Source organism: Dermacentor andersoni, chromosome 9 (assembly GCF_023375885.2).
Source record: "Dermacentor andersoni chromosome 9, qqDerAnde1_hic_scaffold, whole genome shotgun sequence".
In the NCBI taxonomy this organism is placed as follows: domain Eukaryota; kingdom Metazoa; phylum Arthropoda; class Arachnida; order Ixodida; family Ixodidae; genus Dermacentor; species Dermacentor andersoni.
The window spans coordinates 16618030-16635428 of record NC_092822.1 but is presented as its reverse complement, the minus strand read 5'-3'; the positions used below and the strand labels follow the sequence as shown (position 1 = coordinate 16635428).

General features: G+C 44.8%; 1 protein-coding gene across 2 annotated transcripts in view; it reads right to left on the bottom strand.

The window, feature by feature from the left end:
- Positions 1-387: 387 nt before the first annotated feature.
- Positions 388-17399, bottom strand: part of LOC126527109 (uncharacterized) — a 34121-nt gene continuing 17109 nt past the window's right edge. The window contains exons 2-8 of one of the 2 annotated variants that reach the window (XM_050174849.3): positions 14748-14874; positions 13398-13531; positions 10650-10749; positions 9020-9222; positions 6525-6659; positions 4240-4357; positions 388-2547 (exon numbers count right to left, since the gene is read on the bottom strand). In XM_050174849.3, coding sequence (XP_050030806.1) covers positions 2313-2547; positions 4240-4357; positions 6525-6659; positions 9020-9222; positions 10650-10749; positions 13398-13531; positions 14748-14874 — 1052 coding nt within the window. In that variant the 3' untranslated portion in view covers positions 388-2312. The remainder of the gene's footprint in view (positions 2548-4239; positions 4358-6524; positions 6660-9019; positions 9223-10649; positions 10750-13397; positions 13532-14747; positions 14875-17399) is intronic. The other variant, XM_050174850.3, reaches the window with a different exon arrangement.

The window sequence follows — 17399 nt, the reverse complement described above, 5'->3', positions numbered from 1 at the left end:
AGAAAAAGGGCGCAATGTTGGTGAATCATGACTGGAGATAAGGCTGTAGATAAGGTAAAAAAAAGACGAAACAATGAAAAAGGGTGGTGGTCGGCTAGAACTTCAGCAATAAAGGAAACGCCTGAGCTGCTGATATTTATGGAGGAAAGATCGAAGTATTGCCGATTGTGGTCGATTTGAGTGAGAAAGAAAAGACTATCGTAATTTTCTTTGTGTGTGTGCATGTGTGTGAAGTGCGAACGCTTAACGGTAGACAAGATCGCGCTTCAATGAAAAATTATGCAATGCCAGCTAGCCCAATATGTTGCTCTATATATATATATATATATATATATATATATATATATATATATATATATATATATATATATATATATATATATATATATATATATATATATATATATATATATATATATATATAACGAAATGCACAGCTGTGCGAATTCTCTACGCTGCATAGTCGTGTCGCAGGTCGATCGCTGATACGGGCGAACACGTGATAATTTGACCCTGGCATGTTTCACTACTAAACACGTTAATTTCTTTCTATTTTTATCAACTGTAATCAATCAATTAATACAAACATGGAGTTAAATATTGCGAGATTATTCGATCACGTTTTAGCCTTCCGACAACACGCCGAGATCTCTGCTGCATGACTTGAGATGCGCATCATAAACTTCATGTCAAACGCTAACTTCACATTCACCCGTACAACGATTAAGTGTGATATGACATATAAAACGGCATTCAAGGCACATACGGTCGGCCGAATCACTCTCATGAACGACCGAAATCTCCTCCATACGGAATAGCGTAGATACAGTGTAGACAAACATGATATTCTGAATGAAGGCGCATATTTCTACTTAGGATACAGATTTCACCACAGGCATTTTTATCACAAAAAGAACTCCTTTACGGTCACATGTATAGCATGCGCCCATGCATGTTCTCACGCAAACGTTTATACTTCTGCATGCAGCAGAATTTACCATAACAATATGTTGTAAACGTGTTTCGCTTGGGGCTTTAAGTTATGCCCGCTGTTGGAGGAAGGGCGGCGGATGTCTTAACACGTGTGTGCATAATTATTACCAGCTATGTAGATAAAAAAATACTACGACGACGCGCAGAATGCCAGGTTATTTTGATGAAATTTACCACGTCATAATAGACTCGCCTTAACAAATATACTGTATGTAATTCTTAAGTAATTTGGCCAAGTTGTTTTCGATAAAAAACCGCGATTATTTGTCGCGTTAAAGAAGGCGAAGTTAAATAGTGACGCTATGGATAAAATACACGCCTTGTATGTTTTTTTTTTTTTTCGTGGTGTGAAAAATCTCTTCCAACGACATCGCGGCACGTGACTGCAACTTCGTCCGCTATGCGGCGACATTTATTTTGGGCTGTAAATGCGTCAGTGTGCCTATATGTGTACAGGCTCCTGGAGAAACAAACTCGCTAGAGACAGGCTTAGAGGTGAGTCATACAGGACCCAAGGTATTATGGGCCTCGATACGAAAGTCTCTGGTTGTCATCAAGACATAACAGAAGCCGAGCTCAACATTTTCGTCGCGACTGTTTAACTGGCACAATTTTTTTTGCTTCTGGTGAGGGAGGGACATAATCAGCGCTTATGAAAGCGGCAGCAGATTGCGCAGCGCTGCCTAATGCGCTCAAAAAATACGATGCAATAGGATGGAAAGGCGACAGGTTGAGAAGAGAGAGAACGTGTGTGTGCGTGGAAACTGTTGCGTAAACACGAGAGGAAGGTATAACTGGTTGTACCGGCATAAACGGGCTGGCTCTATAGTACCGAAATTCTGGTTAGACTTGTCAGTCACAATTTACTTCGTTCAGCGTCGTGTTTGGGTTCAGGACGTGCTTGTTTCGTCCTGGGTGAACCACGACTTCACGTCGCTGGCATGCGCCGTTGCGTTGCCATGTATTGTCGCTTGCAGTGGTAGGAATGGTTACGTCGTCTGTCACTTTGACTGTTACTATACCAGACACCGAACGCGAGATTTCTTCTACACGAAACGCACAAGTATGCGCCGAAACATAGTAAACCGAATTCGCTGCGAAAGTGTAGGTATGCGTGTAATTTGAGCGAGGGTGAGCTAGCGGTATGCAGGGAACGACCATTTATACCTGTCTCTGTTAGCTGGGCAACATTCTGTATAACGTGCAAGCCCGGACTCGATCGACTCGTGTGGCCCTAAGCACAATGGCGGACGTTTGCCCACAGCGTCCCAGCATGCACATCTTCCAGCGTGGACTATTATAACCAGGCCGGCGCGTGCTCAGCTGCTGCCGAAGGCGACGGTGCGAACCAGGACCAGTGCTACGGCGGCCAGCAGCATGGCACCGGAGGTTTTGGCGATGCAGCCGCTACAGCGGTACGCGTTGAAGTCCCTGCACTCGTAGTCGAGCTCCCTGGTCTGCTGGTAGAGGATGTTGTCGATGACGGAGCTGCCGGCGTCTCGACACTGGTCGTGCAGCACCACCTTGATGCATTCCCGGTAGGCTAGTGTGGCGCTGCGAGCGTACGAAGAGTACATGACGAGGATGAGAAAGAGGAAAAAAGATAGTCTAGTAAGTACAACGTATCCAAGGCAGTAAATCTAACTTTAGCTGACCGACGGTGCGTAATTTTTAAAGCCACATTTATAGCCCTATTTCCCCTGTTTCGAAAGATAAAAGTAGCTATTGTCGCGATGAGTCCTGTTCGGATCTGTTAGCAAAATCCAACGCTCGCATGTTCATACCTTGTCTTATGTATGATCAGAGCTGGAACACTAACACGGTCCTTTCTAGGTTTGTATGCACACGAAGAATACCTTTTAGCCGTGCAGTACAGGTGTCCGTCGCACTGGGAAGGACAAGATGCCCTGTTGTTACTAGCGGTCAAGTTCGAAATATCTACCTAACCCTCCCGAGCGTAGCTACATCAATCATGTTTCCGAAGGCTAGCCCTTCGCATATTTTACGAGGAACGTGTTATCGAAAAGGACGCGCGCTGATGCTCCAAATATAATGGTGCCTGTGACGGCAACAAGTGCGAAAGAGAGAGAAAGCAAAGAGAAGAAGGGCAACTAGGTGAGCTTCCGGTTTGCTACCCTACATGGTGTAAATGAGTTATAAAAGTACTGACACGATTTCGAAGTTGTAGAATCTATACCAAACACTACTCGCGCTTAAAAAGATGACACTTGGCAAATATGAAGCCCGGTACTGAATATAGTTTCGTCATCGACAGTATCGTCACGTTATCGTGAAATTGCTGATGTTGCTTAACAACAGGGCTGAATGTGATGACTTTCATCATCAGAAAAAATAATGAGCAAGGGTGCTGCGCGCATTTCGTATAACTGCGCTAGCGTGTACAGCAGCAGCCGTCCCTTATAAAATAAGCTATAGAAATTGTGTTACGTTTCTATTGACCTTCTGATACATTCGAGTCACTTTCGGTAGAAATGCCACTGACGTCATGCATGACTTTTCCAAGAGGTAGCGATCGACGGAACTGAGCGAGCCAGTGCATAGTGACGTCATGGCGCCCGTCCATATTTTCGACACCGAAAACGGAAGTGGTTCGAAGGGGCAAGCATTATAGTAAATTAATTATGGTCCTCTAACGTTTGCCACCAATTTTTGTGGGGCTTAGAGGTGCCGGACCTTGAATTAGCGCAATAAAGAAACAAAAGTAAACGGCAAGTACAATCTGTCATATCAGTGCTCCTCTAAGTTAGCAGAACATGATTGGAGGAAATGACTAGAAGGGAGATTGCGCAACGTAACCGAAGCCAAACAAGTCGGCCCAACACGTGACCGTCACGTCATAGCGCACAGTAGCCGTTTTAATGCTCCCATACTGCAGGCAGAGCTACGGTACAGCAGCCGAACAAGTGCACGTCGATTAAAAACTACCGGGAACCAGACATATCCTGCCCACACGCTGAGGTTCAGACGTCACGTGTTGGGCTTATACTGCAAGAGGAAAAGCGAAGGGAATGGCTTCACAGAGAGGACGCTGATTAAAGCTGGCTGCATGACATATCGCTTCCTACTATAGCTTATTTCCTTCCTTCATGGGGCATACAGAGGACTTGTTAATCGACGGGGTGTAAAATATGGGAAAAGGATATATAAGCACACGTGTCAATACATAGGTCATGTGAGCTGATCTAATGCCCCGGCCAGCGCGCATTATGAGAAGCTGCAACTCACCAGCAAGTCTCCTTTACTCGGTCGTCCGAGTGATATCTTCTGGCGTTGTACTGTCGCTTCTGGTGTTCCCTGGAGCAGTCTTGGATGTACTCGCTGGCACGAAGCATGCAGTACGAATCTGTCGCACGTAGAGAAACAAGTGGCATCCGTGTTGAGGAACAAGGCTAAGGTAAACATTCGCGGCACTTATCTAAATACGGTCCGTGATACGTGTACATGCTTTTGACTAAAATATACCTGTTTGACAATTGTGCGAGCTACGCTGGTTGCGTTAATAAACGTGTTGATTACAGCGGTGCAACGGAGAATGATTTTAGGTATTGTTAAGCAAGATAATGAATTATTGGGTCTGCGAAATGAGCTGAAGTAAACTGGAATCTAGCACGAATTGCTGAAAGAACACAGTAGTGGTAACAGGTTTTGTCGAAGTTGGTTTCTTTCTTGCCTACTATAAGGCAGAATATATGCAGACACGGTGGTATACTGGCGCAAAGCTAGGCAGAAAAAAAGAAAGCACGGATATGTAAGGAAGCAATCAGGATGATGTAGTGTGCAAAGCTCATAAAGTAAAATGCGCTTTTACTGCTGTGCTGCGAGCTAAGGGAGAAGCTATGTGGAAGGCTCTGGATTCATTTATACCACCCAGGATTATTTGTATTCTTTAATGTGCACGTTAATCTACGTACACATACATCTTGCCATTGCGCCACCATCGGAAGTGGCCTCAGCGACTGGAAATCGAGCGCACGACCTCGACAGCGGGAACGCCAATTGTCAGAGGTCGTGCCTCAAACGACAATGGCGCGTTTTGGCGTGAGTCATTATAGTGGTAGGGCACGCGGCAATCAGAACTAGAACACGGAATTTGCCGCTTCTCATCATATACAAGGCGGGGAAATTTTGCTGGAACAGTGCGTAATACTGATGAAGATAATTTTTTTTTCTTTTTTTATTGTTGATACATGTTCACAAATGAACGTCATTTTTCTTACTGTGAAACAAATCAATTGAAATGAGTGCATACAGAAGTGAAAGCTGACAAGCAATGTTAGAAAAATGGACACCCTTATTGTGGTTTATCCTGTCCCGAAACAAACAAAAAATCGTTATTTATATTGCATGCCTTTCGTTTCTTCAACGCTGCACGCCCGATACTTGCAGGTCACGAAAGGAATGCGCGTAGCAGTATAACTTGCTGCTCGGCGAGTTGATACATCCTAATGACAGCTCGAAGGGCGTCATCACGTGTACATGCTATTGCATGCGCATGTGTATGTGCCCTTCAGGCTGTAATTAAGCGCATCAGCATGACATATCGTTCTTGGCAAGAAAGTTGCGCAGTGCAAAGTGTTAATGAAAGATAACGCGTGAAAGATAGACGATGATTATTGTTTGGGGACAAGATAAGCTCCAAAAGGTATAATTTCTTTTAGAGTGCAGTGACGCTTGCGGAGGAGACGATCATATAATGTAGCGTGTGCTCTAAATTTCTACAAAGGGTGTCATCATGGAGTTTCACACTAAACATAGTAGTTGGCAATCTGGTGGTAGCGTCTGCGGGCGTCGGCAGCTTGGCTGTTAATCCAGCGTGGGAATATTAGGCAGTACAAATGAATTTGCCTGAGTTTGGTGCTTCTGGCTTAAAATGGTCTCGGGGTTGTTACGTTGCTTTCCTTCAAGCTAATTTTGTCATATTGAATTCGATAAACAGGTTCCGTTTACCATTAACTGTCTCTACCATTCGATGTATCTTCAGAAGATTACAAACAAATGTAGTTGTTCCCAATACAGCAAATAATTATCCATGGTGAGCATTTCTGACGAAATACGTACAATCTAGACTTGATAACGCAGATATACAAATATATCATGATGTTTAACACCGGAAATTTCGCAATGAGGTGAATTCATTTTCAAGGCAAAACACTTAGGTGCATCAGCAGAACTTCACTGGCTCTAAAGAAGCTACATAACGGCACTCAGTTGAATTGCAAATGACCATACAAATATTTTGAACGTTGTTTCTTTTTTTTTTTTTTTTGGTCAACGAATCCATGGCAAATCGTAAGCAATCAGTGCACTGCCTGCGATTCCAATAGTAGACGAACGATTTCCCTCTAGCTGTTATAATCTTAGTGTGAAACAGTATGAGACTTCACAATCAAAGGAAAAGACGGTGCGGCAACTGAACAAGGCCGAGTGACAGCGTGAGTGAGCTAGCTGCTCGCACAAAAAGCATGTGGGAAGTGGTGGTGGTGGTGCGGTGTGTGTAAACAGCAGCGTACCCTCGTTGGAAGACGCCCTAGACGAGGGCGAGGAAGCGGAAACGGCCGAGAAATTGTATCGGTGCAGTGGTGCCAGTGGCAGCGGGGGGCTCGTGGAGGAGGTCCCCAGGTACCGAGGAGGGTAGTAGGCCGGGGCTGGGACGGGTCAAGGGGTCACAGGTCATGCACATGCGGGCACCGTGCGAGCATGCAGGCACTAATATTGGCGAGCTTTAGCGTAGCGGAGACGGGCACCCCCAGACGCACACCGGAGTACAGAAAGCGACGTATCGTGAAACTGGTGACCAAACATAATGTCCAATAAAAGTGTTTCAGTAAGACGGCCATGTCGCTATCGACACGTTTGCGCCAGTGAGTAAGCGAAATGCTGTCGGCCATCGCAAAAAAGGGGGTCTCGCGTGCATCGTTTGCACACGCCACCACAATATTTCGCCATTGGTACTCTCGCTCTCTTATGCATCTTTCTGTATTCCGGTATACGTCTCCGCTACGCTAAATTTCTGTAATTGAGAAATGTTAACGGCCTGGTTTAAAAGCAAATAAAACAACACGGAAGACAAGCCCCCATACCCCCCCTATCCAACATCTATATCCAACATCTATATCCAACATCTATATCCAATATCTATATCCAATATCTATATCCAATATCTATATCCAATATCTATATCCAATATCTATATCCAATAAAACCAATGTGATTGTTAGAAACAAGACGACAAAACGGGAATGTGGGATTATTGAATGTGGAGGTATTAGGTAGCTTTTTTAACTGCATTTTGTGTGTAAATTTGGGCTTACTTGAAGACGCTGCCTACTCAAGTTACATGACATGCTTTGTAGAAGTCTAGCGCTCTCAATGAACATGTCGTAAATTTGTGAAAGCTCCCCAAAGTTAATTTGCTCTATGGCAATTGAAAATTAGGTGCCACTCTACAACGAAAGATAGGTAGGCGCCATTTAACGCAGACACTCTGCGACATATTTATAAATTTTAGCGTGAAGTGTGCGAGCAGGTGAATGCTTCGTCTATCACCTCAACATTGATCGCTACAGTGGTACAGGGACATTTACGGACATTATTTTCGCCGATGCCTGGAAACAAAGCATAAATGGGTACGACAGCAGCTTGCTGTGTCTGAACAAACAAAGAAAGAAGTAGACGTCGTTTTTTAAGCCTATAGAGCCACGCTCGCTTTCTCACTGTTCACTGCTGGCTGCTCACTTTCAACGTTGTGCATTGAGGTTTCAAAAAAAAGAAAGTGTCTGAAAGCGACAAAAATGTTCTGCAGGATACTGCACATTGTCTTTAGAGATGAACCGCGTTGCTATATATTACAGCTACGAAGTGACGTAACAGCTTCTGCAGCAGTAGCCCACGCAGGTAGGAAGATGGCTATAGCCATAACAAGCTCGAATATTACAATAGCTGAAGACTATTCAACATTGTCACTCAATTCAAGATGTCCGGAAAGTGCGAAGTGTCCCCGTTCTCGAGCTCTGCGTCGTCGTTTTATCTCCCGCATGAGCATGTTTTACAAAGTGGAATAAGACGCTGCAATAAAAAAAAATACCATGGAACGCTGTGTAGTAAGAAGAAACAGCAAGCAATAAGAAGAAAATGAGATCCCCAAATAATGCGGGAAACTTATAAAAGCTCTGAAATAGCACATCCATTCCAAATCTCTCATCTTCAGGAGTGAAGCGATGGCCCCGCAACAGTCAGTCAGCAAAGGTGAGGATTCAGTAAAACTCCATTTTTCCGCTGGAATCGCGTGTTGAATAACGACATTAAGAAGCTCTCTTGCATTCGAGTCATTTTGGTAGCTAGGACTTCAAGCTACAGTTTAGATATGCATGTACTGTACTTGGAGACACAAGCATATAGCATGCCATGCCTGTTTGGAAAAAGTGAAGCACCGGACATTCCTTTCTTTTTTCCTCTTTCTAAACTGAATAAATACAAATATATAGGACTGATATCACTGACAGGCGCTAACAATGGCTACTAACAAGAGAACAAGATAACAATAACAGATATAATTACGAATTATTTACGTCAATGATAAACGGGCAACGTTTCCGGCATTACGCCTTTCGTCACATGAAATGCGAGAAGTTGTTCGACGATAGCTGCATGAGCTCAATAATGAACTGAAATTAACTCTTGAGCTCATATCTCTTCTTAGAGGGCATCAACCTTTAACTGGTATTTAAATGGGAAAGGGTGTTTTAACTGTTAAATTAGGGCACTTCTAATTGTTCAGTGAAAACCGTTCAGTCAATCCCGCACCTGTTCTCCGTTCGTACTCTTCTAATTGATATGAATCGCCATCAACATTTCGCTGGCGTTACACTGGCAACTGGAATTTCGAGTGGTATTGTAGGGCACACTTTGTAGTGATTGTCGAATGAAAACCACTCAGTTACGCTACACGTCTTCGCCGTCGTTCGCGGCGTATCCTCGGCGGCGTGCCTGGTGCTCGCGCAAATACCTTGCGTGTAGGGGGCGTATCCGCCAGGGGACCCCGACCGGTAGATGCTGTGCACGTCCCGGGCTTCTCCCGAACTGGCGCCGCACTGCCAGCTGAGTTCCCGCGCCCGGTCCACCAGGTAGGAGGACAGCTGGCGCTCCTCCTCCACCGAACACCGACGGCCCGCCACGTCCTTGACGCACCGCTTGAACGCGACGTAGCTCCTGCACGAGATGCGCAATTGGGCACGGGTTGGCGCAATATGTGGACACTCACTCGTGCTCACTCGTCAATATTTTTTTTTCGGGCAATATATTCACTGAAACTCGTCGCAACTTATACTCACGCTCACTACTCACGCTCACGCGTGCTCTCTAACACTAGCTCGCGTTCATACCCGCTTTAATTCACTCCTACCAGCACCCACTTATGCACGTTCGAACCCGCGTGCACTCAACTACACCGTCACTAAGTTTCGTCGACGTCTATGTTATCCGGCACTCACTTCTCTTCATACACACTTCATTACTCGCTCACACCCTATGCCACGTCGGTGAAATAAGTGCGGAGCCAGTATCAATTGGTTCTCGTGAATGAATATGACGACCTGTGTAATGGGACAATATCCTGTTAATCTACAGTCACACAGAAAGGCTAGTTTTCATAAAGACGAACACACAGCTAGAACAGGCACATGAATCGATAGGAGATAGCACAGCCGTTCCTCTTTTTTTTTTTTCTTTTTTTCGCATGTCGCAGCTTCGAATGTTCAGCGAACATCGCACGAGTCCACGACTATATCCTGCATGCCACTTTAGAGGGGCGCTTCCGTGAGATGGCGTCACAGTATGTTCTCGCGTAAAGTCCTTATTCTCGCGCCCTACAGAGTACGCCAGCGCACATGTGAGCCCCGCATGTCAGTATCCCTGGAAACAACTCTGGCGAAATAAAGCGGCATTTAAGGTGATGCGTGGAACACACTACTAAAAAACTCAGTTCTCTTTTCTTCGAACTTGTTTTAACAACGCTTGAATACAATGTTATCATTTCATAACCAACCGCGACCGCCTGCACCATCATGTTTTACTCATTCAACGAGTGGCCGACGCCATGCCTAAGTTCTATCAGTTAATTTCACCGCAATATTTCAGATATTTCGGACAAAGAACAACAAACGGCGCAGTGAACAACAGTGGGCTGACTTTGGAAACCTCAGCCTCGAGCAAAGTTATTCACAAGGTCTCCCTCTTAGTGTGAACGCCTTGCCTTACCAAGGCCTGTAGTGCTTATTTGTGTGCACTCTCAGCTATGCTGAGACGGGAGATAATTGTTCGAAGAGAAGCTGCTAAGGAGTACAGCTAATCAATTCTTGATCTTTGGGATGATGTCTGCCGACACTCGCGAAGCGGGCTCACGGTACACGGGGTGCGAAGAAGAAAAAGAGATTACTCAGTGAGAGAAGGTCTCAGAGAAAAGGAATGCTTCTGTCCTTGGAATATAAAAGCCTTTCCGTGACGCACACCGCCCAAGATGAACGTCCGCTCACGGACACGCGCCTCCCCCCGCAGATCGCCGTGGTTGTGCAAAGGCAAAGAATGGTCGAAGCAGTCGGGGATGGGCGTTGGCCACCCGCCGCCGGCGCCGCGCTCACCTGCACGAGTCGGTGACGATGGACGTCTTGCCTCCGGCCACAAAGTTGGCTTCGCACTGCTTCACGTCGTCGTACTGGAAGCAGCGGCTCACGCGCCAGCCTGCGCATGCGCGGAACGTTGCTCGTAAACACTCCTTTAACATTGCACACGCGCGTTTGAATGTCACCTTGAACACAGAGCATTGACTGCGCATTGACACTGTGCTCACGCAGAACACAGTACTGCTATTAGGTGACTACAAATGCGTGTAATTTCCAACTAATTTTCATCCCGCTTCCATAAAGAAACCAGAAGGGTGTTCAAGAAGAAAAAAAAAAAACCGGTGAACGGGTAGGGTCCTTATTTGAAATGCACGGCAGGATCCCCTTTTTACAAGGCAGATAGTAAATACATAGAGTACAGAATAAAGTGCATTGTTAAGTATGAAGTAACGCGTTGAAATCAGTATAAATGAAGGTTCCGTTGATTGATTCAGGAGAAATTTGCTTTCATATTTGTAGAATAGATAGTTCACTTTTCTAAATGTTGTGTTATTTAAGCTATCTACGGTTCATTGGTTAATATTTTGATTTATTTATTACGTTCATTGCAGGTTTTTTGTGTTGTGTGATGTTAGCTTTTTATGAATCACCTGATCCCGTTAACTTATAGATATTTTTCTTTGATGCACGTATTAACAGGTCTCGCACTCAGGCTCTTGCCTGTATGATCTCCTTTTGTATTTACGCCTTTGAAACGTATATTGCAAATTTATGAGAATAAAAAATGAAATTCCAATTGAAATACACGATAAAAGAGACTTCATATATAGTAAGAAAGAGACCTGTTTGTTTCATGCAACATGTTCATAAAGTTACGCCAGTTAATCGAAAAGATAAGAAGAAAAACGCTTCATAAATAATTGAAGAATACAGCTAGTTGAAATTCACGCCACTGAGATGCAGTTACATCTTAACAAGCCAGTAAGACGCAGTTACGTTTAATAGAAGTTGTGTAACGTAACAATTGCTCACCTGGTGAAACTGCAGACTAGTAAGGCGGTTAAGACAAAGAAGAGGACTGGCAAGGATGTTATATGAGCGTTGATAGTATAGACTTCCGGAAATCAGCGCTTTCATAATAGGAGCCCGTGGACGAACTTGGAATGTTAGTGTAGCGCAAACTAAGACGAGTGCATGAGAAGTGCAACGCGAAAACACAGATAATGCGCTCATTCGCTATTCTTTTCTCCTCGGATTGCTTGCGCTGCAATAGTACTCCAGGATGACATACGAACGATCCCGCATTGCAACCCCTACACACTAAAAGATGTTTGCACCCTTCGGAGCATTTCTTGTCACCAAGAAATAATCGGCATTAGTGTTGCATGCGTTTCCTTTATTTCTACTCCCTGCGCTCGCTGTTTTCCTGTCAAGAAACGCCTAGTCATGTTGACACACGCGTGCCATTCGTGACCTGAAAGTACCGCGAGTGTACCGTTCAAGAAAGAAAATGCCCGTGATATTGATGGCAATGGTTTTTGGGGGACGAGATAAGAGGGCTTAATATCTTTTTCTTTAAGTGCAGTTGACGTAGCTGGACCTGTCGGTATCGTCCGTGAGTGCCGCCATATGTTATGCACACTTACAAATTGTCAGTGATACTTCTGGCTTGCAACAACTTTCGTTATTAAAACTAGCCCAGTGTGATGTCGGATCAGCAAGTCTTCACTTATGGTCCTATTTTGAGTTCCAGGGTGGCAGCTTGATAGGACACAACAAAAGTGTTGTGAAGTGGAAAATCTCACGCTATTATCATGCCTTAAATTACACTCGGCTTTCCTGTGCTCCCTAAATCATTATTTACGTTGCAATCGCAAATTATACTCAATGCTTGCCCTGGTTCCTGTCATTTTGTCCGCATTCCCTTGTGCGTCATATGTGCCTTTGAGATTTGCGCTCATCTGGCGCTTCACTTACGATGGTAACTTATACTTTATGTCGTTACTTGTTCGTGTAATCTTTTCTGAAGCCTCTTTTTGGCATTCGTGGAATTTCACACACACACATGCACGCACCCACAAAAAAAAAAAACAAGAAAATGTGGGAGAAAACGCAAACGTGTTCACCAAGATCTCGGAGGCAACAATTGTCATTGGCCTCGTGCGCGCAAGATAGCAACGCAATACCGCGCGCATAAGATAGGGACGATCCACCAAGGCCCGTTGTATCTGTTACTTGCTGGCGACAGAGTGTCAGCATGCAGCTGAAATAGTGATTATAAGCAGACGAATGTACATAAGTGGAAAAGAAGTTGAGACCGATTTTGCTGCGAAAAACTTTTTTTTTTTTTTTGCCATCCTGGGCATGGGGGCTTAAATCGAGTAGTACAGATTACTTGCGCGTGTTCGACCAATGCAATGTATTGAACTGTTTCCACATTGCCGGTATAGTTCTAGCGCAAATGCACATTTTTTCCTGATGCCGTGATCTCCAAACTTTTGCTCGCGAGTGCATACGACAACGGCATGGACTGTAAAAGAGATGTATACTCGCTTTATCTGTTCAGGCGCAGCTTCATTGGAAAGGCCTCTAGTTCCTTCTTTTTTTCAGTTACGTCACATTATGTTCAATACAACAGGTACTCTGTCAGTTATGAGCGAACCGCGAGCAGCGAGGTGGTCACCTGGATGTCCATTACCTTTCCTGGCTTTCAACAACAAGATCATACGCCGCGAAACAAGGTCTAAGAGGAAATGCGACGCATACCTCCGTCGAGATCACACGATCGGTCCAGGAAGGACTTCGCAGACAGGATTACGTCGCCACTCTTGTCCTGCTGATCTCTGGACTGGCAGTTGGCCGAGTGCCACATCAGGCAAGCCATGTTGTCCCGGGCAGATCTGCATTGCCACGAATGCGACTTCTTCAGTAACTTGAAGGCGTTAAGGTTTGGGTGCGTTAGTTAAGCACGTTGAGGATCGTCATCAGGAGCGCTGTTTACGTTGACAGCAGTATGTGAGTCCTGTTCTTCGTCTAAACTTTCGCTGTTCATATGTCAAGTTTCGCAGCCACATAACTAGGTTTCTGGCAAAGTGTAAAATCTCAAGGATCAAAATAAATTATGTTAGACATAGAATAATTGGCGGCATTGGTGGCATTTGAATGCAGAAACTAAAAAAAGTTGCTTCTGTCATTGTGTTCAAGCGTAAACTAAAATCATTTTATTATGTAATTTTTATTTTTGTTGCTGTGGCTCGCTTTGATTTCTTGTATAGCCGCTGTTTTCCCTGCTGGTGAATATTGTTTATTTATTTTTATTAATTTTTTTACTCGCCCTCGCGTTTTGTGATTTTACGTCTTACTGAAACAGTGAAACGTGTGTGTGTGTTCTTACCTTTATATTTCACTTGTCGGGTAATTAAGTGCACTGTTATCCGCATTATTGGATGGTTCGGCCGGTATTATCTCAACGACCAACACCAACAGCTCTCGTCGGTTCCATGTACCTAAACTTTTGTCTTTTGACGCCTGTGAAAAGTGTGGCAGCTCGAGCTTTATTCACCTAGCGCTAAATACGTATTTGCGTAGTAGCCAGGGCAGAGATAATGCACTGATTGTATTACAGTGCTATGGCCTTATCGCGATTCATAGCCTACGGGGTCCGAACGGTACCCCCCCCCCCCCCCCCCCGCCCTTCCTAATCCGCCAGTCATCGACGGTGGATGATAAGCAAGGAATATAATCAAACGAAAGGAATCTTTGCACAGCGCCAGACTTTCTTTTGAGGGCCTCCAGTGATTGACCTTCACCACGTTTATCGTCTCGTTATCACGCGGATAATTATCTTAGATAGAGTGTGGCCGACGAGGAAACAGTCTTGTACGTGTAATCCAGCATTAACGAATACGAGCCCTGGGCCTGTATTTCGTAATGTTAGCATTCATTTCGCATTCTTTATTTCTTATCGTGAGTAGCACCGAGTGGCCGATCCCATTGATAACGGTGACACGGCGGCGTCTAAGCCATGGGGTCGTTATAAGATACGACCCTTGCTTCGTGGGGTCATTGCCACAAACAAAATCAAGGAGAAAAAGAAAGCACGTGTGAATTGCTCACCTGCAGAGATTGGCGATCTCCTGCCCCCTGAAGCTGCGGCTCTCCTGCCGTACTTGCCTCATCAGGTCGTCGCGGCACTGAGCCGATCGCTCCAAGCTGCACGTCTGGGCCGTGGCCGGCAGGACGCCTGCGTATATCGGATGATGACGACGTTCTTTAATCGCTAATCTCTCTTTTGGGTAGAAGGCGAACCAACGACCATTTTTTGTCGTCCGTTCCTTGTCCCTCGTCTGTGTCGCGCTGCACGTGCGCTCAAAAATTTTAACCTACTAATTCGCCCAACTTGCGGTTTTGAATAAGAAGACGACGTCACACAGATAGACCGACACACAGAAAGCCACAAATTTCCATTCTCGTGCTTCAAATGGACAGTCAATTAAATTGTGAGGCTTACCGTCGCAAAACTACGCAGTGAGTTACAAGGAGTACTCCGGATTATGTTTTACTTCATGGGGTTCTTTATTGTACACCTGAATCGAAGTATACAAGTGCTATTTTTCTCTTTTCTTTCTTTTTGCATTTCGCCCTCATGGAAATGCAGCCGCCGCGGCTCGAAAATGAACCCCCGATCCTGTTCTCAGCCATAAAAAAAATAAATAAATGTACAGTAAAGGCAAAGATGTAGTTAAGCTAGGTTGAAAAAATTCTCTTAAGGATTACTTACGAGTCCAGAATAATCAGGGACACCGAGGAATTCAACCTATTAGTGACCACGAGTGAAAACCAACAGAAATTGAAGCCAAGCAAGCGATGCACTGGCGGGGTCGCGGTCGTAATTTTAAAACTAGAAACTACCACCACATTGTCCACGGGCGTGTTTTCAGCGCCTCCTGCAATGCATACATGTCATATAACCCGCCGTGGTTGCTCAGTGTCTATGGCGTTGGGCTGCTGAGCACGAGGTCGCGGGATCGAATCCCGGCCACGGCGGCCGCATTTCGATGGGGGCGAAATGCGAAAACACCCGTGTAATTAGATTTAGGTTCACGTTAAAGAACCCCAGGTGGTCGAAATCTCCGGAGTCCTCCACTACGGCGTGCCTCATAATCAGAAAGTGGTTTTGGCACGTAAAACCCCATAATTTAATTTTAACATGTCATATAATGCACACTACAGTATATAGCAGACACCACCAGCACACACTGACAGCCTAATGAGAACACCGCAGAGACCAGCGTCGAAAACACCATCCAGGGTATACTCAAAACAGCAGCATTTACTTGAAAATGCTGAAAAGAGACGAGCAAGGCACGCAGTTTAACACAATAATGGAAAGGGGCAGATCGCAGTAAGGCTGCTGAAAAGACACCGGAAAGAGGTTAAGGCACTGAGTAAACATAAGGAAAATCAAAGAGATATAATGTGAATGTCGCTCGGAGGCAGTCCGCTAGATTTTTTTATATCAAATCAAATCAAATAAACGCCTTCAATTAAATATTAGCCTCAGGGACTGCTTTAGGCTCATTATGCTACAACATAAGATCTAGGCCGGATTCCACAATGTAGGTGAGGAGCGAGTCATGGTCTCACGGTGAGTCATGGTGAGGAGCGAGTCATCTGTGCTCGCAGACCTTCCGGATCACAATACAGAGCGGTAATAAAGAACAATAATTCTGCCATTTTCCTTCTATTTGTTCTCTTCCGTGGATTTATCTGTGTGAAAAGAAAGCGCGTTCGCGACTATAGCAACTAAACATTTTGAACGTTGTTTTCGTTTTGTACCCTTATTTGTACTCAGAGGGTGGGTATCACTCTAGGTGACTCCTGCTGTCCCTTGATGTCGTCTGCAAACTATCGACCATTCCTTGACGTTCCAGTTAGCACAAGACCTCGCTCGCTCCAATGCAAAGTTGTTGTGTCGCTTGTGGCTGACCATGGCATTAGGAAAAACATCATTTTCATTGTCCTCGTTGGGAAGGGTGACGCACCTTCGTGCGATAGTTGCGGATGTGGAGAGCCTATCGAACAGCTCCATTGCATCTGCCTCCGCTATGACGACCAGCATACAGGTGACATGTCCACACGACATGTCACCTGTATTCAAGGTCGCTCTCGATGACAAGAGCACTGGGACCGTGGCCACATGCCTCACAAACCGAGAAAGCGAGCGTGCTGTGCCGCAGTTCGTGGAGTCAGCCGACCTGATTAAGCCACTGTAGTTTTGATTTAGATCTCCTAACGGAGCGACACCCTCAATAAAGCACATATTTTGGCTAATTGGTGCTCTGTCGACTTAGTGTAGCAACAATCAAACAAAGGACACCGGACGAAATGCACGGACGAGCGTGGACTTCGAACTTACTTTATTGGTCACATGTGTACCCATAGATATAGAAAGCCAAAGGAAAAAAAGAAACGGATCAACAAATCAAAAGACGGACCAAGGAAAACAAAACTTCCTTTCGGTTTTATTGCTTCATTTATTGTCATTCCTTGACGGTCTCGTCCTCGCGCAGAGCAGCAAAGAGGAAGTGCGTCTGGCTGCCATCCTAGTCTACTTCCCTTCTCTCTCTCTCTCTCTCTCTCTCTCTCTCTATATATATATATATATATATATATATATATATATATATATATATATATATATATATATATATATATATATATATATATATATATATAGAGAGAGAGAGAGAGAGAGAGAGAAAAATT